This window comes from Ovis canadensis, chromosome 18 (assembly GCF_042477335.2).
Source record: "Ovis canadensis isolate MfBH-ARS-UI-01 breed Bighorn chromosome 18, ARS-UI_OviCan_v2, whole genome shotgun sequence".
Classification (NCBI taxonomy): domain Eukaryota; kingdom Metazoa; phylum Chordata; class Mammalia; order Artiodactyla; family Bovidae; genus Ovis; species Ovis canadensis.
The window spans coordinates 22,211,170-22,232,824 of record NC_091262.1 but is presented as its reverse complement, the minus strand read 5'-3'; the positions used below and the strand labels follow the sequence as shown (position 1 = coordinate 22,232,824).

The following is a 21,655-nucleotide window of genomic DNA, read 5'->3' as shown; positions in this document are numbered from 1 at the left end:
TAGAGTCCCTCCCACTCAGTGACCCTTGCAGCATTGCCCCTACGGAGGGCGCCCAGCAAACATCCTCCTGCCGAGTGCAGCCCCAGTGAAGCAAGGTCGCCTTGGCGCCAGAGACTGGAAACAGCCACAGGAGGACACAGCAGTATCTCTGTGATTGCAGATTTCATGTTCATTCCCATCACCACCCTTCCTCTCCCTGTCCTTCCACACTAGAGGAGGACTGAGAAGAGGGCAGTGGGCTTGGGACATTTGTGGGTCTTTCACAGTCAGGCAGTGATTTCATCCGTCTGTCCTAAGACTTGCGGTCTTGTGCCCTTTGCACGCACCAGCCCATTATATCAAATATACAAATCAAGGTTCCTCATTTTCTTGTGTGACTCCGGTCACCAGCAGGAGGTTGCACGCTCAGCACATTGCTCATCTGGTGGGTGCAGACGCCCAGGAGCTCTCTGGATGAGCCGTCTGCGGGCGTGCGGCTGTGCGTGCCCTTGATGTCCCAGACACGCACTGAGTTGTCCATGGATGCTGACGCGATCAGGCTGCTGTCCGGGCTGAAGGTGAGGCTGGTGATGTTGTCGGTGTGGCCCTGCAGCTCTTTGTAGAGGGTCCCGGACGCCAGGTCTCACAGCTTCAGCCGCTGGTCCTCGCCTGCAGACACTAGGTACTTACCGTTGGAGGAAAAGGCCAGGGAGTGCACGGGGCCGCGGTGGCCGGTGAAGAGCCTCACCGAGTTCCCCTGCTGGGTGCTCCACGGCCGCACCGTCTTGTCGGTCGAGCCCGTGGCTAAGTAGTTTGAATTGGGGTGGAACTGGACGCAGTCCACGTCCGCCACGTGCCCGGCGCAGATTCGCAGTGGGTACGTCCGATCAAATGACCAGAGGCGGGCCGTGCGGTCGTGGCACCCGCTGGCGAAGTACAGGCTGTGCGGGCTGATGTCCAGGTCCCACACGGGGCAGGCGTGGCCCTGGTACTGCACAGTATTGGTGAAGCTGCCCAGGTCCCAATACCTAATGGATGTGTCTTCAGAGCAGAAGAGCAGCGCTGAGCTGTCAGGAAGGAACCTGGTGCCGTACACCAGCCCACAGTGTCCCCGAAGGACTTTCATCTCCAGAGCTGCGCTGTCGTTCTCATCCTCCTCTGGGACATCACGAGCCAAGTGCATGTGAGACGCGTCGACTTGAGGCGGTTCGGATTTTAACTTCTTGGAACACGGACTCCACAGTTTTATACAGGAGTTGTCAAAGCCCGCGGCAAGCAGCCTGCTGTCCGGGGAGACCTCCGCCGTGTTCAGCAGCTGCTTCGTGTTGTAGAAAGCGTAGAAGCAGATTGTGGTGAGGGACGGGGGGCTGTCCCGGACGCGCTTGATGCTCTCCCGCAGGGCCTCCAGCGCCTCCTCGTTCTGCAGGGCAGGTTTCGGCATGTCAGTGGGCTCTAGGCTGGGGCCCTCACCGCCGGAGGAGCCACCGCTGGCGTAGAGCTGGTAGTCCATCCTCTCAGCGGGCCACAAACTGGGTATGATGTGCCAGGCGAGCACTCTGCCCAGCGCAGTGCCATCCCTCTGGAGGCGGCGGCGAAAGGAATAGCAGCTTGTCTTCCGGTCGACGTACCACGTACTTGTTGTCCAGGAAGCCCCGCAGCCGGAAGTTACACGTAAACAGGATATCCTGCCTGGTCCGCGTGGTCCGCAGCTGCACAATGACGTCATCGGCGCTGGCCTCTTCACTTCAGGGCTCTGCCGGGAGTCAGAGAGGGTGAGAAAATTTCACAGCCTTCCTATTGTACTTCATATTGCTGGGGCTCTCCCTCGCAAGAGGCTGCAGACACTGTGAAGGTACAGCCAGATTCTGATTGGGCTGCGAGGCTGGCTGCCGTCTCCTGGGCTTTCAGCAACCGGCGCAGGCCCTGCTTCAGCTGGCAGGACAAGACGCGGCCGTCTGGATCTGCTCCGTGAGCACTTGTGTCATGACTGAACATCCCAGGTGGCTCCTGGCTTCCCCCACTGCAGCCGCCGCCGCCAGGGTTTCGCCATGCCGCGTGCCCCTCAGCCCCCGCAGGGTCTCCAGGGCAGCTGAGAGATGACTGACTGAGGTGGCTAGCTGACTCAGAGCCCCCTCGGGCTGAGCCAGGTCCTCATAAACATTTATAAGTCTTTCAGTTCTGTTAAATATATTGAATTTTGTTCTATGGCCTATCCTGGAGAATTCTCTTTGTGCACTTGAGAAGAGTATATATTCTACTGTTTGAAGTGTTCTATAGAGCTCCGTTAGGTCAATTTAGTTTACAGTGTGTTCAAGCCTTCCATTTCCTGTTTATCTTCTTACTATGATGTTTTTCTATATCTTGGCGTTTATCCTACTTAGGGTCCTTTAAGCTTCATGGATGTGTGGATTAATTTTTTTCATCACGTCTAGACATTTCAATTATTATTTCTTTAAATATTTTTTTCCTCTTTTTCTCGTTGTTCTCTTTTGTTACAGTCTTTGTTTTAAAGAAAGTCTGTTTTGTTTGATATGAGTATTGCTACCCCAGCTTTCCATTTCCATGGAATGTATTTTTCCATCCCATCATTTTCACAATTTTTATTTGTGTCTTTAAATCGTTGAGTCATGTGTAGGCAGCATTTAGATAGGTCTTCTTTTTCTGTCCATTCAGCTACCCTGTGTCTTTTGATTGCAGCATTTAGTCTATTTACATTTAAATAAGTCTGGTGCCTCTAGTCAAGGCTATGGTTTTTCCAGTGGTCATGTATGGATGTGAGAGTTGGACTGTGAAGAAGGCTGAGCACCGAAGAATTGATGCTTTTGAACTGTGGTGTTGGAGAAGACTCTTGAGAGTCCCTTGGACTGCAAGGAGATCCAACCAATCCATTCTAAAGGAGATCAGCCCTGGGTGTTCTTTGGAAGGAATGATGCTAAAGCTGAAGCTCCAGTACTTTGGCCACCTCATGTGAAGAGCTGACTCATTGGAAAAGACTCTGATGCTGGGAGGGAATGGGGGGCAGGAAGAGAAGGGGACGACAGAGGATGAGATGGCTGGATGCCACCACCGACTCGATAGACCTGAGTTTGAGTGAACTCCGGTGGTGATGGACAGGGAGGCCTGGTGTGCTGCAATTCATGGGGTTGCAAAGAGTCAGACATGACTGAGTGACTGAACTGAGCTGAACTGTACTTATTGTTACATTGTTAATTGCTTTGCATATATTGGTGAGCCTACTGATTTTCCACATTTCTCTGCATCTTTTTATTTTTCTTCATTTTTTTTCCTATTACTCAGATTTCATAAGCTCTGTTGATTTATCTTCAAGTTCACTAATTCTTTCATCTGCCAATTCAAATCTGCTAGTAGATCCCTCTAAGGAATGTTTCTTTCAGTTGTATTTTTCAGCTCCAAATTGCTATCGTTTCTACATTATTTCTGTGCTGTGCTGTGCATAGTCTCTCAGCCGTGCCCTACTCTTTTTGACCCCATGGACTGTAGCCCTCCAGGCACGTCTATCCATGGGAATTCTCCAGGCAAGAATACCGAACTGGGTTGCCATGCCCTCCTCCAGAGGACCTTACCAACCCAGGGATCGAACCCAGGTTTCCTGTGTTGTATACAGATTCTTTTACTGTCTGAGCCACCCAGGAAGCCCAAGATACTGGAGTGGGTAGCCTCTTCCTTCTCCAGGGCATCTTCCCAACCCAAGAATTGAAACATGGTCTTCTGCATTACAGGTGGATTCTTTACCTGCTGAGCTACTAGGGAAGCCAATATTTTTTCTATTTCTGTATTAATATTTTCCTTTGCTGGAATATTGTCATCTCATGGTTTTTACTTCTTTTAGCATCATTCTTTTTAGTTTGTGAGATATATTTATAATGGCCATATTGAAGTTTTTGTCTGTTACAGCTCACATCTGGTTGATCTCACAGAGTATATTTTTCCATTGTTTAGTTGCTTTTTTCTGTATACGTGTCAGAAGTTCCTATTTAATTGCATGATATACCTATAACTACATCTGTACATATCTATATACATCGCATATTGATAAAATTGCTCTGGTATAACACTGACACAGTTTCTACATTTTTTAATATCCAGTCTCCCCAATATATATATCAAATGTGTTTATATATATGTATAATATATATGTGTTCAGTTCAATCACTCAGTTGTGTCTGACTCTTTGCAACCCCATGAATCACAGCACGCCAGGCCTCCCCGTCCATCACCAACTCTTGGGGTTCACCAAAACTCATGTGCATCGAGTCAGTGATGCCATCCAGCCATCTCATCCTCGGTTGACCCCTTCTCCTCCTGCCCCCAATCCCTCCCAGCATCAGAGTCTTTTCCAATGAGTCAGGTCTTCGCATGAGGTGGCCAAAGGACTGGAGCTTCAGCTTTAGCATCATTCCTTCCAAAGAAATCCCAGGGCTGATCTCCTTCAGAATGGACTGGTTGGATCTCCTTGCAGTCCAAGGGACTCTCAAGAGTCTTCTCCAACACTGCCGTTCAAAAGCATCAATTCTTCAGCACTCGGATTTCTCACAGTCCAACTCTCACATCCATACATGGCCACAGGAAGAACCATAGCCTTGACTAGACAGACCTTAGTCGGCAAAGTAATGTCTCTGCTTTTGAATATGCTATCTAGGTTGCTCATAACTTTTCTTCCAAGGAGTAAGCATCTTTTAATTTCATGGCTGCAGTCACCATCTGCAGTGATTTTGGAGTCCCCCCCCCCCAAAAAATAAAGTCTGACACTGTTTCCACTGTTTCCCCATCTATTTCCCATGAAGCGATGGGACTGGATGCCATGGTCTTCGTTTTCTGAATGTTGGGCTTTAAGCCAACTTTTTCACTCTCATCTTTCACTTTCATCAAGAGGCTTTTTAGCTCCTCTTCACTTTCTGCCATAAGGGTGGTGTCATCTGCATATCTGAGGTTATTGATATTTCTCCCGGCAATCTTGATTCCAGCTTATGTTTCTTCCAGTCCAGCTTTTCTCATGATGTACTCTGCATATAAGTTAAATAAGCAGGGTGACAATATACAGCCTTGATGTACTCTATCCCTATTTGGAACCAGTCTGTCGTTCCATGTCCAGTTCTAACTGTTGCTTCCTGACCTGCACATAGGTTTCTGAAGAGGCAGGTCAGGTGGTCTGGTATTCCCATCTCTCAGAATTTTCCACAGTTTATTGTGATCCACACAGTTAAAGGCTTTGGCATAGTCAATAAAGCAGAAATAGATGTTTTATGGAACTCTCTTGCTTTTTTGATGATCCAGTGGATGTTGGCAATTTGATCTCTGGTTCCTCTGCCTTTTCTAAAACCAGCTTGAACATCAGCAAGTTCGTTGTTCAGTATTGCTGAAGCCTGGCTTGGAGAATTTTGAGCATTACTTTACTAGCATGTGAGATGAGTACAATTGTGTGGTAGTTTGAGCCTTCTTTGGCATTGCCTTTCTTTGGGATTGGAATGAAAACTGGCCTTTTCCAGTCCTGTGGCCACTGCTGGGTTTTCCAAATGTGCTGGCGTATTGAGTGCAACACTCACAGCATCATCTTTCAGGATTTGAAACAGCTCCACTGGAATTCCATCACCTCCACTAGCTTTGTTCATAGTGATGCTTTCTAATGCCCACTTGACTTCACATTCCAGGATGTCTGGCTCTAGATGAGTGATCACACCATCGTGATTATCTGGGTTGTGAAGATCTTTTTTGTACAGTTCTTCTGTGTATTCTTGCCACCTCTTGTTAACAACTTCTGCTTCTGTTAGGTCAATATCATTTCTGTCCTTTATCGAGCCCATCTTTGCATGAAATGTTCCCTTGGTATCTCTAATTTTCTTAAAGAGATCTCTAGTCTTTCCCATTCTGTTCTTTTCCTCTATTTCTTTGCATTGATCACTGAGGAAGTCTTTCTTATCTCTTCTTGCTATTCTTTGGAACTCTGCATTCAGATGCTTATATCTTTCCTTTTCTCCTTTGCTTTTTGCCTCTCTTCTTTTCACAGCTATTTGTAAGGCCTCCCCAGACAGCCATCTTGCTTTTTGCATTTCTTTTCCATGGGGATGGTCTTGATCCGTGTCTCCTGTACAGTGTCACTAACCTCATTCGATAGTTCATCAGGCACTCTATCTATCAGATCTAAGCCCTTAAATCTATTTCTCACTTCCACTGTATAATCATAAGGGATTTGATTTAGGTTATTCCTGAATGGTCTTGCGGTTTCCCCTACTTTCTTCAATTTGAGTCTGAATTTGGTAATAAGGAGGTCATGATCTGAGCCACAGTCAGCTCCTGGTCTTGTTTTTGCTGACTGTATAGAGCTTCTCCATCTTTGGCTGCAAATAATATAATCAGTCTGATTTCAGTGTTGACCATCTGGTGATGTCCATGTGTAGAGTCTTCTCTTGTGTTGTTGGAAGAGGGTGTTTGCTATGACCGGTGCATTTTCTTGGCAAAACTCTATTAGTCTTTGCCCTGCTTCATTCCGTATTCCAAGGCCAAATTTGCCTGTTACTCCAGATGTTTCTTGACTTCCTACTTTTCCATTCCAGTCCCCTATAATGAAAAGGACATCTTAAGAGTTGCGAATTCAATCCCTGGGTCAGGAAGATCCCCTGGAGAAGGGTATGGCAACCCTCTCCATTATTTTTGCCTGGAGAATCCCATGGACAGAGAAGCCTGGTAGGCTACAGTCCATGGGGTCACGCAGAGTTGGACACATTGATTGAAGTGGCTTAACACATATATATTTATAAATGTGTATGTGTGTGTGTATGTGTATATATATGTGCATGTGTACATTTCATATATATTTTTGGGGAACTAGATATTAAAAAAAACTAGCAATTGTGTGAATGTTCTACTATAGAAATTTTATCAACTTATATTTAATGTTGTAGAAACTTTGTATGTTCCCCTTTCCACTCTCTGGGACTTGTTTTTGCTATTGGTTCCTTACTTTGTTTACTGACTAGCAAGATTATTTTAGCAAAGTATATTTCACCCCCATAGTGTGAGCCACTGTCATTGCCACATGAAGGTGAAGTCTTCATGAGCACTGTCATCCTGGAATGATGATTTTTGTTTGTTTATTGTAATAGCATCTAGCTCTTAAGCTCCACTAATTTCTGACTTATTTCTCCATCATCAAAAATGACCTGAGGCATAAATTTCTTACAGAACGATTCACTGAAATTCAGACTTCTTTACAAGGACAGTTTTCAAGGTCTTCATTTGAAATTGTTTTGGTCTCTTTCCCTGATTTTTTTATTTTTTATTTTTTCTGGAAACTTAGTCAAATAATAGTACACCTTATATTTCTAAGCAATCTACCAGTTTCTTTTTAATTACTTTTCATCACACTTCCATTGTTTTGAAAATTCCTTTGGGTTCAATTCCCCACACTCTGTTTCAATTAAGTCAGTTGCTTGGGAAGAGATTCAGAGCTTTCTGTTTTATGGACTGCATTTACCCTGAGGCAAAATATCTGAGTTAGGGCTCTGAAGTTGGGGGTGGGGACAAAGGTATATTTCTCTCTGAGAGTTACTCATTATAAAGTAGGCATTCAACTGGGGATGAAGGGATGTAGATCAGGTTATAACCTCTGGTTTCTCTACTTGCTTCTTAAATGCAGGACAAACAAACTGAAGTATGGGTGATCTGGGCCCCAACAGTCACTTAAAATAGAGCCTCCATCCCACAAGGAGAGACTGGACTTAAGAACTGACTCCTGACTGAATTTCACTGGAACATAATGTCTGCAACAGATAACTTAAGCATGATTAGAAATCTTGATGTCCTCTCCTAGAAAGATACGGTAGCCCTTTAACTGAGAGCAGTTGAAAAGGAATCCTTCCACATGTTAAGGTGCACGAATCTGGTATGGAATTTCCAAAGCACTGAGCTGGCGGGCCAAGTTTGAATGCCCCAGACTCACTTAAAACATTTTAGTTTTAGTTCAGTTCAGTTCAGTCGCTCAGTCGTGTCCGACTCTGCGACCCCATGAATAGCAGCACGCCAGGCCTCCCTGTCCATGACCATCTCCCGGAATTCACTCAGACTCATGTCCATCGAGTCTGTGCTGCCATCCAGCCATCTCATCCTCGGTCGTCCCTTTCTCCTCCTGCCCCCAATCCCTCCCAGCATCAGAGTCTTTTCCAGTGAGTCAACTCTTCACATGAGGTGCCAAAGTACTGGAGCTTCAGCTTTAGCATCATTCCTTCCAAAGAAATCCCAGGGCTGATCTCCTTCAGAATGGACTGGTTGGATCTCCTTGCAGTCCAAGGGACTCTCAAGAGTCTTCTCCAACACCACAGTTCAAAAGCATCAATTCTTCGGTGCTCAGCCTTCTTCACAGTCCAACTCTCACATCCATACATGACCACAGGAAAAACAGTAGCCTTCACTAGACGGACCTTAGTCGGCAAAGTAATGGCTCTGCTTTTGAATATGCTATCTAGGTTGCTCATAACTTTTCTTCCAAGGAGTAAGCATCTTTTAATTTCATGGCTGCAGTCACCATCTGCAGTGATTTTGTAGCCCCCCCCCCCACGCCCAAAATAAAGTCTGACACTGTTTCCACTGTTTCCCCATCTATTTCCCATGAAGTTAAGGGACCGGATGCCATGATCTTCGTTTTCTGAATGTTGAGCTTTAACCCAACTTTTTCACTCTCATCTTTCACTTTCATCAAGAGGCTTTTTAGCTCCTCTTCACTTTCTGCCATAAGGGTGGTGTCATCTGCATATCTGAGGTTATTGATATTTCTCCTGGCAATCTGGATTCTAGCTTGTGCTTCTTCCAGCCCAGTGTTTCTCATGATGTACTCTGCATAGAAGTTAAATAAGCAGGGTGACAATATACAGCCTTGACGTACTCCTTTTCCTATTTGGAACCAGTCTGTTGTTCCATGTCCAGTTCTAACTGTTGTTTCCTGACCTGCATACAGATTTCTCAAGAGGCAGGTCAGGTGGTCTGGTATTCCCATCTCTTTCAGAATTTTCCAGTTTATTGTTATCCACACAGTCAAAGGCTTTGACATAGTCAATAAAGCAGAAATAGATGTTTTTCTGGAACTCTCTTGCTCTTTTGATGATCCAGTGGATGTTGGCAATTTGATCTCTGGTTCCTCTGCCTTTTCTAAAACCAGCTTGAACATCAGCAAGTTTGTTGTTCAGTATTGCTGAAGCCTGGCTTGGAGAATTTTGAGCATTACTTTACTAGCATGTGAGATGAGCGCATTTGTGCAGTAGTTTGCGCATTCTTTTGCATTGCCTTTCTTTGTGATTGGAATGAAAACTGACCTTTTCGAGTCCTGTGGCCACTGCTGAGTTTTCCAAATGTGCTGGCATATTGAGTGCAGCACTTTCACAGCATCATCTTTCAGGATTTGAAACAGCTCAACTGGAATTCCATCACCTCCACTAGCTTTGTTCGTAGTGATGCTTTCTGAGGCCCACTTGACTTCACATTCCAAGATGTCCAGCTCTAGATTAGTCATCACATCATCATGATTATCCGGGTCATGAAGATCTTTTTTGTACAGTTCTTCCATGTATTCTTTCCACCTCTTCTTATATCTTCTGTTTCTGTTAGGTCCATATCATTTCTGTCCTTTATCAAGCCCATCTTTGCATGAAATGTTCCCTTGGTATCTCTAATTTTCTTGAAGAGATCTCTAGTCTTTCCCATTCTGTTGTTTTCCTCTATTTCTTTACATTGATCACTGAAGAAGGGTTTCTTATCTCTTCTTGCTATTCTTTGGAACTCTGCATTCAGATGCTTATATCTTTCCTTTTCTCCTTTGCTTTTCGCCTCTCTTCTTTTCACAGCTATTTGTAAGGCCTCCCCAGACAGCCATTTTGCTTTTTGCATTTCTTTTCTATGGGGATGGTCTTGATCCGTGTCTCCTGTACAATGTCACGAACTTCATTCCATAGTTTCTCAGGCACTCTATCTATCAGGTCTAGGTCCTTAAATCTATTTCTCACTTCCACTGTATAATCATTTTTTAGGTTATACCTGAATGGTCTTGCGGTTTCCCCTACTTTCTTCAATTTGAGTCTGAATTTGGTAATAAGGAGGTCATGATCTGAGCCACAGTCAGCTCCTGGTCTTGTTTTTGCTGACTGTATAGAGCTTCTCCATCTTTGGCTGCAAATAATATAATCAATCTGATTTCAGTGTTGACCATCTGGTGATGTCCATGTGTAGAGTCTTCTCTTGTGTTGTTGGAAGAGGGTGTTTGCTATGACCGGTGCATTTTCTTGGCAAAACTCTATTAGTCTTTGCCCTGCTTCATTCCACATTCCAAGGCCAAATTTGCCTGTTACTCCAGGTGTTTCTTGACTTCCTACTTTTCCATTCCAGTCCCCTATAATGAAAAGGACATCTTTTTTGTGTGTTAGTTCTAAAAGGTCTTGTAGGTCTTCATAGCACCGTTCAACTTCAGCTTCTTCAGCGTTACTGGTTGGGGCATAGACTTGGATAACTGTGGTATTGAATGGTTTGCCTTGGAGACAAACAGAGAGTTTTAGTAGATTTTCTCAATTAAATATATTTTCATTTTCTGCATATCTTTCGGGCCATTTTCTGAGAGTCTAAATTGTCATTGTTATAATTTTTACTAGTTTTATTTGAGAGTTGGTCTGTGTTAGTCCTTATGGCACTATGATAGAAGTTCATTTATCAGGACTTTTTAAAGTTGGTCTCCTAAGGTATCTTGGAGACTTTGTGGGAGATAGAAGGCTCTTACTCTGCTTTTTCGTTCAGAAGATCCAACAAAACCTAGGACTTCAATTGAGCCCAGTATTGTATGGGCTTCAGTAGCTTGTTTTAGGGAAGTTGGAAGTGAAAACAGAGGAGACCATGTTTATGTCATAAAGTTTCAGAATCTTGCTCCCCTTTTTTCTCTGAAATAGCTTCACTGTATAGAAGAACAAAATACCCAACAGTATTGATGTAAGCAAACTTTTCCAAAAATATTTAGTTTGTTCTATTAAAATTGGTACCATGGTAAGGAGTAAAATCCAACTCGTTATCTTCAGACCCTATGTCTAATTTTATGAACATCCTTTATGGTGCACATACTCTGCTTGAATAATTTCATGGCTCTTTCTTTTTGACCTTTGGCTGTATTAAACAAAGCAGTCACACGATTTATAAATAAGAAATGTAAAAAATATATAATGATTAAAAATTTAAATATATAACAACCTTTTATAATAAAAATTAATGTTTTGATAATTTGATCTCAAAATGTACTGATTAAATGCATTTTATATCTAAGAAATACAGAAAAATCTAATATATGTCTGAAATTAAGATATTCATAAAATGAACTCTACATTATACACATTAATGCATCTTAGTGAATTCTTCAATATATTTAGTAATTGGATCTCATTGTTAGCAAACATTATCAGTGATATTTTCCATAATTGTTTGTAAAAACATTTATATTTGCTGTTTGAAGCAATCCTCATTATCTTTTTCTATGAAGATGAATTTAGAATAATTTTTGTGCATTCAAATTTTGTTCATCAATTTCTTAATCATTGATACTGATGGTGTTTTTTCTTTCTGTCAAAGGTGTGGATTTTGTCAAGGACCTAACATAAATACTGACATTAGACAGATATAGACTGGTAAACATATGTGACTAGATGAATAAAACTTTCAGTTGAAGTTTTATTATACTCTGGGCTATTTGTGAATGTTTTCAAGTCTATATATTGTCACCCTGATTATTTAATGCATATGCAGAGTACATCATGAGAAAAGCTGGGCTGGAAGAAGCACAAGCTGGAATCAAGATTGCTGGGAGAAATATCAATAACCTCAGATATGCAGATGACACCACCCTTAGGGCAGAAAGTGAAGAAGAACTAAAGAGCCTCTTGATGAAAGTGAAAGATGAGAGTGAAAAAGTTGGCTTAAAGCTCAACATTCAGAAAATGAAGATCATGGCATCCAGTCCCATTACTTCATGGGACATAGATGGGGAAACAGTGGAAACAGTGTCAGACTTTATTTTTGGGGGGCTCCAAAATCACTGCAGATGGTGACTGCAGCCATGAAATTAAATGATGCTTACTCCTTGGAAGGAAAGTTATGACTAACCTAGACAGCATATTAAAAAGCAGAGGCATTGCTTTGCCAACAAAGGTCTGTCTAGTCAAGGCTATGGTTTTTCCAGTGGTCACGTATGGGTGTGAGAGTTGGACTATAAAGAAAGCTAAGCGCTGAAGAGTTGCTGCTTTTGAACTGTGGTGTTGGAGAAGGCTCTTGAGAGTCCCTTGGACTGCAGGGAGATCCAACCAGTCCATCCTAAAGGAAATCAGTCCTGGGTGTTCATTGGAAGGACTGATGTTGACACTGAAACTCTAATACTTTGGCCACCTGATGCAAAGAGCTGACTCATTGGAAAAGACCCTGATGCTGAGAAAGATTGAGGGCAGGAGGAGAAGGGGATGACAGAGGATGAGATGGTTGGATGGCATCAGAGACTCAATGGACATGGGTTTGGGTAAACTCTGGGAGTTGATGATGGACAGGGAGGCCTGGCATTCTGCAGTTCATGGGGTCACAAAGAGTTGGACATGACTGAGCGACTGAACTGAACTGAAAATGTCTTATATATTTTGGTATTCCCAGGGACTAGACCATAATAGGCATTCAATAGACATTAAAACACACATTAATTGACCACTTCATAATTTATAACTTGCCTCTACAGTTTTAACTTATCTGTGTAATTAATTGATATCACTTATAAAACAAATGCATTATCAGTGAAAGAACCTTTTGAAAAAACAAGTGTTTTGTGTATATATATTTGGATATATATAAAGTGAGACAAACATTACCCAAGTTTACACAATCCACAAAGGAACAGTGATTGATATGGTATGAATTTGTACATTTCTATGTATATATATTTATTTTTTATCAAAAATCTTAAGAATAGACATAAAATAGCTTGTCATGACTATATCACAGTAGCAGTCATTTATTGTAGGCTCATTAAGTAGTTTTTAGTTCTCTATAATGAAGTAGTTTTCTCTATTAAAAAAGTTTGTAGTTTTTTCTATAACAAAAAATACTGAGATAAACATTTATAGATATTTTTATATCTTGAATATTTATTGATGAAAAGATCTTAGAAGTGGGATAAAATGTCATAGTAAAAGACTCCTCTAGGACTACTAAGGGCTATTATCAAATTTCTATGGCTCTTGAATATATTTAACATAGTGTTATATGTTTCTGGTTGCTTCAGAGAAGACCATTTGAACCAGAAGTTTGAAGTTTGGTAATGTAGAGTTCATTTTTCCTAAAAATGAAGATTTGAAAAATTAGAGTCATCTTAAAACAAAATGGTCTTCTTCAAGATGTGAGTTTCATTACTCTCATCTATATGCTTTACACTAATCCTGGTGAGTTTATCCTCCTGTTGCCTCCTCTCACTCCTGTACAACGCCTTGCCTCCAGACCCCTGCTTGGTGCATGGTAAGCTATTGCTACTGCTGCTCTCACTAGCAGTGATGTCTGTGGAGGGTCTGCTGTGTTAAGGCATTGCACTAAGAACTTCTTCCCATATCTTGGTTCTACTTCATGACACTGTCCTGAGCATACTCTTTTTTATCTCTCCAAGAGAGTCCGTCTGTCTGCCTCATGCTAAACATGGCAGTGCCTAGGACCAGAGTCTCCATAAACTAAGAGTGTTGTTGGCATCACTGATATCCATTGTTGGGTAATCGCCTTCTTCCTCACACTTTACCCCATCAATAGCATCAAATAGTATGAAATCCAGTAGATCTAACATGTATCTCCACTCTGTGTTTTCTGCTGTCTAAAAAACCCTGAGCTTTTATTGTCGTTGTGTGGACATGGTCGTTATACATCATAATCCTTCTGAACCATTATTCAGTTGTTTGTATATATTTTGTTTTGTCTGTTAATATGTATGGACATGGTATGTAGTTAAACATTTTCAGTTGAGAACTTGTTTCCTTCTTGTGAGAGAACAGAGCAGTTTAATGGAATCTTCAAAGGGTAAATGGTGGGTTTCTCATGAAAGATGAAGGACTATTCAGTACTTCTGATGAACAGAAGATAAAAAAAGTATAAGTAGATTAGAGACATTTCTGATATGAATGTGAATACAGTGTTTCAGTTTGGAGAGAATTTATGTGTAAAGATTTTATATTGGAATTTGTTTTAATTGAGAATGTTGAGAGAGAATGAATGCTTATGTGCTGGTAAGAATGAGAGAGAGGGTTTTGAAACTACAAAAGTATTGGATATCAGAGTTAAGATGACTTAAGTCTCAATGCTGAATTTAACAGAAATAGAGTGTAATTAACCTATCAAATTAACTCTTATAGACCATAATTAACTCTCTGGGAACTAACCAAATTCTGTCAGGAGGTGATAGGGAAATTCTCTATGAGTGATCTATGGCAGCTGAAAACCAGAAGAGAATCTTACTCATCTGAGATTCATGTAAAAACTGGGACCATGTGGAGATGTTACTCAGACACTGGGGTCAGGAATAAGAGAATTCAATGAGATTTCACTTTCTCTACAAGGCAGGCTCCTGAGGGAAGTTCAGCTTTTGCCAAAGGTAGAAAAGCCAGCCTTTATATATTGTTCATGGGGATCTCACAGCAATGTAGTGGGGCGGTTTGCCATTCCCTCCTCCAGTGGACCACATTTTGTCAGAACTCTCCACTATGACCTGTCCGCCTTGGGTGACCCTGCATGGCATGGCTCGTAGCTTCATTGAGTTATGCAAACCCCTTCGCCATGACAAGGCAGTGCAGCCATGAAATTAGAAGGCAGTTGTTTCTTGGCAGGAAAGCTATGACAAACTTAGACAGTGTGTTAAAAACCAAAGACATATGAAACAACTGACAAACAACTAATCTCAAAAATATACGAGCAACTTATGCAGCTCAATTCCAGAAAAATAAACGACCCAATCAAAAAATGGGCCAAAGAACTAAATAGACATTTCTCCAAAGAAGACATACGGATGGCTAACAAACACATGAAAAGATGCTCAACATCACTCATTATTAGAGAAATGCAAATCAAAACCACAATGAGGTACCACTTCATACCAGTCAGAATGTCTGCGATCCAAAAATCTGCAAGCAATAAATGCTGGAGAGGGTGTGGAGAAAAGGGAACCCTCCTACACTGTTGGTGGGAATGCAAACTAGTACAACCACTATGGAAAACAGTGTGGAGATTCCTTAAAAAATTGCAAATAGAACTGCCATATGACCCAGCAATCCCACTGCTGGGCATACACACCGAGGAAACCAGAATTGAAAGAGACACATGTACCCCAATGTTCATCGCAGCACTGTTGTAATAGCCAGGACATGGAAACAACCTAGATGTCCATCAGCAGATGAATGGATAAGAAAGCTGTGGTACATATACACAATGGAGTATTACTCAGCCATTAAAAAGAATACATTTGAATCAGTTCTGATGAGATGGATGAAACTGTAGCCTATTATACAGAGTGAAGTAAGTCAGAAAGAAACACACCAATACAGTATACTAACACATATATATAGAATTTAGAAAGATGGCAATGATGACCCTGTATGCAAGACAGCAAAAAAGACACAGTTGTGTGTAGCGGACTTTTAGACTCAGAAGGAGAGGGAGAGGGTGGGATGATTTGGGGAATGGCATTGAAACATGTATACTATCATGTAAGAATCGAATCACCAGTCTTTGTCCGATGCAGGATACAGCATGCTTGGGGCTGGTGCACGGGGATGACCCAGGTGGGGAGGGAGGTGGGAGGGGGGGGTTCATGTTTGGGAACGCATGTACACCTGTGGTGGATTCATGTCAATGTATGGCAAAACCAATACATTATTGTAAAGTAAAATAAAGTTTAAAAAAAAAAAAAAACAAAGACATCACTTTGCCAATAAAGGTCTGTATAGTCAAGGCTGTGGTCTTTAGTAGTCATGTATGGATGTGAGAGCTGGACCATAAAGAAGGTAGAGCGCCAAAGAATTCAGAACTCTGGTGCTGAAGAAGATTCTTGAGTGTCCCTTGGATAGCAAGGAAATCAAACCAGTCAGTCTTAAAGGAAATCAATCCTATTTATTGGAAGGACTGATACTGAAGCTGAAGCTCCAATACTTTGGCCTCCTGATGTGAACAGCAGACTCATTGGAAAAGACCCTAATGCTGGGAAAGATTGAAGGTGGGAGGAGAAGAGGCAGATAGAGGATGAGATGGTTGGATGTTGTCACCAGTGCAATGGACGTGAACTTTGGCAAACTCCAGGAGATAGTGAGGGACAGGGAAGCCTGGTGTGCTGCAGTCCATGGGGTCCTGAAGAGTTGAAGATGACTTGGTGATTGAGCCAACAACAGATAAGCCCGCTCCTGATCAGGGGAGTCTGAGACAAAGACCGTTTATGAAGAAAATATATCTTGAACATAATAGGCACAAGTGAAAATACTTGGATAAAATCACAAGTTGTTAGTCTTGGGAATATTTATGTTTAGGATTGAGTTTTCCAAGTGAGGTAGATATGTCCCAGAGTTGTTAAGTGACAAGTCCAGAGTAACAAAGCTAGTGTCAAAAAACCCAAAGAGAAATTTCAGGTTTCTTGACAGTCCTTCACCTTGATGTTACAGTGTTAACTCTAATCTCTATTAGGACTGTCATTTGTCAGTCAGGGAATAAAAGACTCTCAGTCCACCAGATCATCCACATCTGTGCCCAGTCTTCTCTACTGTGCCAACAACGTCCAGGTTAAGTTTCATTCACTTTCTGTGGCTACTGTAACAACTTAGTGCAAACTAGGTAGTTTAAGGAAACAGAGATTGCTTCTCTCACAATTCTGGAGTCCAGAGTCCAAAATCAGTATCACTGGGTTGAAATCAAGGTGTTGATGGGCTGGTTGTACTCCTTCTCGAGACTCTAGGGTTTAATCATTGCATCTCCCCATTTTTGGTAGCTTCTGGTATTATTTGGCTTATGGTCACATCACTCCAGTTTCTACCTGTCTTCTCATTGCATTATGCTTTTTGTGTGTTGAAATGTATCTCTGCCTTTCTCTTATAAGGACTCTTGAGATTTCATTTAGGTCTCATTCATGTCTGCTTTGTCTTTACCTTTCAAAATAATGCTATAGGCATTAGGTCTTACTATTTTTGGGGGCCTTTATCAAGCTGCGACATAAGTCCTCACTGTATTCTGAACTTAGGTTAAACATGAAATGTCCACAGTCTGCTTGAAAAGTAACAGCTTTTGCTGCCTGAAGACTCTGAATAATGTGAGGAGATTTGAGAGTCATTTTTTTGTAGTTAGTACTAAATCCAGGAGTGACTGCTTGTCCCTAGAGAATGAGTATAAATTGAAAGCATAAAGCTGAGCCCTGGGGCTCTTTAATCTTAGGAGCCAAGGAGATGAGTATGATTTTGAGAAGAGTGTTGAAAAGGTGAAACCAGTGGAGTAGGAGGAGAGCAGAAGAAAGAAGAGGTAAGTCAAATCAGCAATCAACTACATGGATACTAAAATCACCAAGAGACAGAACATGAGTTGTATCAATGTAGCAGATATTGAATTAGTAAGGGGTAAAATCTTCCAGGAATGGGAGGAATCCTCAGGAGGAAGAAGGAGTTATCCTAACAATATTCTCATTTGTTTCGCTAAACATTTACTCAATATGTGAAGTTAGTAAATTTTTCTTGTTAACACTCATTCAGACATTGTCCCTCTTCTGGTTGTTTACGTGACAAGATCAAAATATCAGAATAGAACTGCTTGCTCTTCACTTTGAGATACCTGATTAAGAAAGTGAAAAGACAAGCAGCAGATCATGGGGAAAGTATTTATAAAGCATATATGTATAAAGGTCTTATATTCAGATTTTATAAAGAACACCACTCAATAAAAGGGACAGCAGTCCAATAAAAATGAGATAAAAGAATAAAGCATGTCAAAAGGTGCTCATGAAAACTAAAACCATATCATAACACATCTACTGAAATGGTGAGAGCTAAGAAAATGGACAATGCCAAATGCTAGTGATGGTGTGGAGGAACTGAAATAAATTACATTTCTATAAGAATGCAGAATACTGCAGGAACTTTGGGAAATAGTTTGACAGTTTCTTATAAAATTAAACATTCATTTATACGTCCCAGCAATTCTACTATTAGATATTACCTAGTAAAAGCATACATGCACACCAAGATCTACATGCAGAAGCTTATAGCCGCTTATTAATAAAAACCCCAAATGAGAGATTACTGAACTATCCATCAACTTGTAAATGAACACAGAATTGTGGTACATCCATAAATTGGAATGCCACTTAGTAGTAGAAGGGAACAAAGTTGTGACATATGCCATAAAATATTAGGTAAATCTCAAAAGCAATATGCATATGAGAGACCAAAGGAAAAGGTTATGTATTGTATTATTTCATTTATGTGATGTATGGTTGAGTTGTGTTACCCAAAATCATTTTTGAAGTCCTAAGCCCCAGTACCTCTGATGTGGCCATATATGGAGATAAGGGTTTTTTCTTTTTTTTTCAATATAAATTTATTTATTTTAATTGGAGGCTAATTACTTTACAATATTGTATTGGTTTTGCCATACATTGACATGAATCGGGTTTTCACAGAGGTAGTCAAGTTGAATCAGGTCATTTGGGTTATGGTGGGTCCTAATCCAATTACGAGTATACTTATTAAAAAGGGAGATCTGGAAACAGACACACATTTGTAGCGGGAAGATTATGTGAAGACACAGGGAGGAAATGGCCATCTGCACACCAAGAAAAGCGGCCTGGACCAGAGTTTTCTGCCATTGCTCTCCGAAGAAACCAACCCTGCTGATAGCTGTCACAGGCTTCTAGCATCGAGGGCTTTGAGATAATAAATTTGTATTGTTTAAGTCACCGTTTTTTTGACACTTTGTTACAGCAGACTTAGGAAACTAATACAGGTAACTTCTGGAAAAGGCAAAATTACAGAAATAGAAATCAGATGAATGGTTTCCTGAGAGGATGGAAGGAGGGGATTTATTGTAAAGAGGCATGAAGGAACTTTTTCAGATAATTAACCTTTATTTGTTGATGATGGTGGTGGTGACATAAATATACATATCTATAAAACTCATTAAACTCTACATTGCAAAAGGATAAATCTTACGGTATGTAAATTACACCTTGATAAGCCTGACTTTAGCGCAGTTTGCCGCCTTTCCTGTGTGACTCTGCTGCTGATCTTTATTGAATCTATCATGATTATGGGTAGAGCCGCATAGCTGGAGAATAGAGGAGGGAAAATTCCTTCACATCGACTGTCGGGGGCATAGTAGAGAGAAAAGGATGCAGTGGAAACGAGGTAGGGTAGAGGAAAGATGAGAAATGGTGAGGCTGAGCACTAGAGGAGCATGGGGTTTTTAAAGACAGAAAGACTTAACTAAATCACAAAGAGTAACTTTAGGGAGATGGACAGGTAAAGAGAATTGTTAGGAAGTATTACTATACTCAGTTGAATGAATTTTTTTTCATTATTGTGCCCTCAAGAAAACTTTTAGTAAAAATATACATCTTTCTCAGAGGTTTTAGGGTTAGAAATAATGTTTGTTTCATACCTAAGACTCTTCTGAGCAGAGCTTTGAAAGTAGAATCCCCTTTTGCTCAAGTTTCTTACCTATTCATTTATTTACTTACTTTCTCCACAGAGCAGGGAGATGGTGAACAGATGGCAGAGATGGTGAACTTCGAAAGCATTTGCCTTCTGTTTTCCCTGTTCTTTGCACCCAACTCAATTTCAAGTGCAACCTAATGGCCAACCATTGAATTTCAACTGAAATGCACCTACTTTTACATTTTCTATAGTGATGGCTCGAGTAGAAAAACAGCATCTGGACTATATTAATCCCAATAAAATAAGCCCATGATGTCCTTGAAATAATCTCTCTGGGTAAGTATTTGCATATAACCTTGTATGTGATGTGGTGTGTGCATGCTCAGTTGCGTCCAACTCCTTGTGACCCTATAGACTGTAGTCTGCCAAGCTCCTCCATCCATGGAATTTTCCAGGAAAGAATATTGGAGTGGGTTGCCATTTCCTACTCCAGGGAATCTTCCTAACCCAGGGATCAAATCCACATCTCTTGTGTTTCCTGTATTGGCAAGTGGATTCCTTACCATTGTACCACCTGGGAAACCCATAACCTTGTATATCTACATATTAAATTGTTTACAAGCATATGTTTTATGAAACCAGTTGTAGGCAGTATTCCTAGTAAAATAGATCTAAAACTTAATTCTTTGATTTTTCCTGTATCTCAGGGTATGAGAAATTATGTCTTTGATTCTGTGTAATAATTAAGGCAAAGTTTTCTGAGTGACCAAAGGTATGTTTGCAGTCAACATTTTAAAGGATGTATATTCAATGATGCCAAATTCCCATTTTGTTTTCTATTTATGAATATAATCAAATACTATTTAGTGGGGAGAAACATACTTTTCATATTTTATAAGAATGAAGTCCATAGTTTATAAGGAAAGTCCATAAGAGAATTAAATAGTCATATCATGAAAGGAATAATGACTCATCCCAGAGAATACAGTGTTAAGATATTTTAGTTGACATTTTTCTTACTATACAAGAACATCATGACATGTAATAAAGAATACTTACCAATGCAACTTCTTTAGGAGCTGCATCTAGGGGAGACAAGCACATATGTCTTTATTGGGCTCCAGTCTGAGTAGCTTCCCTGGAGGGGACCCTGGGGATGAACATTAGTGGGCTGATGGCTGATATGTACTTATTACTGAGCTCATTAGTGGTGGGTGACCTCACAAGGAGGGACATGGTATTGCGATTTCTCTGATTCTTAGATATGTGTTGACTTCAGGGGAAAGGAGGCAGGCTTCCAGATGCACACTCTCAGAATGAGCTGATCATGAGAACGCTTCCACTAAACGTGCCCTTAAACTGGCAGTTTCCATATCATGAGAAAAGTCATGAGGCGTTCCCAGCCAGAATAAGTTGGGAAGTCCAGAGAATTGGTTCATTCTGATTTAATTACTTCACTGGGTAAAATTGCTGTACCAATAACACAGAATTTTTCCAAGTTGTGAATTTCAGTCGTGTTTTGGGAAAAACAATGAAGCAATGAAGTGTTTTTATTACTGCAATTTTATTTGTGAAAAGTGCTTATCTGCTTTTAGCTCTGGCTGTTTCAGGTATAATTTTTAATATGTGCTGTATGAAGTGGTGGAAATTGACAAGTTGATTTGCGTTATCTCTTGCCGTAAGTAGTTTGGTTTCTGTGAGGTTGATCGTAATGGTAGAAATTCTATAAAAATGAAAAGTGAGTATATGTGTGTGTGTGTATATATATATATACATGTTTGCAATAGTTCTGACTCTTACCTTGAGTGTCATTTCAGTTTCTCAATGAAAAGCAAATGTTACACAATTAAACATTTATTGTTTAATTTTAAATTTCATATCAAATGAGAGAGGAGCACTTTCATTCAAGTACTTTGTTATATAAGCACTTAAAGCTAGATTAGAACATGAACTAGAGTTCACTATTATTTTATCTCTTTTGTGTTGGTAACGAGCACAGAGAG

General features: G+C 41.0%; 1 protein-coding gene across 1 annotated transcript in view; it reads right to left on the bottom strand.

Annotated features, from left to right (window-relative positions):
• Positions 1-351: 351 nt before the first annotated feature.
• The window catches only part of LOC138423741 (TAF5-like RNA polymerase II p300/CBP-associated factor-associated factor 65 kDa subunit 5L), a 120,859-nt gene continuing 99,555 nt past the window's right edge, over positions 352-21,655 (bottom strand). Inside the window, 6 exon segments of the mRNA XM_069560036.1 lie at positions 352-406; positions 408-1,570; positions 1,572-1,720; positions 1,723-1,776; positions 1,779-2,129; positions 17,194-17,383. Of these exon segments, the coding sequence (XP_069416137.1) occupies positions 352-406; positions 408-1,570; positions 1,572-1,720; positions 1,723-1,776; positions 1,779-2,129; positions 17,194-17,383 (1,962 nt within the window).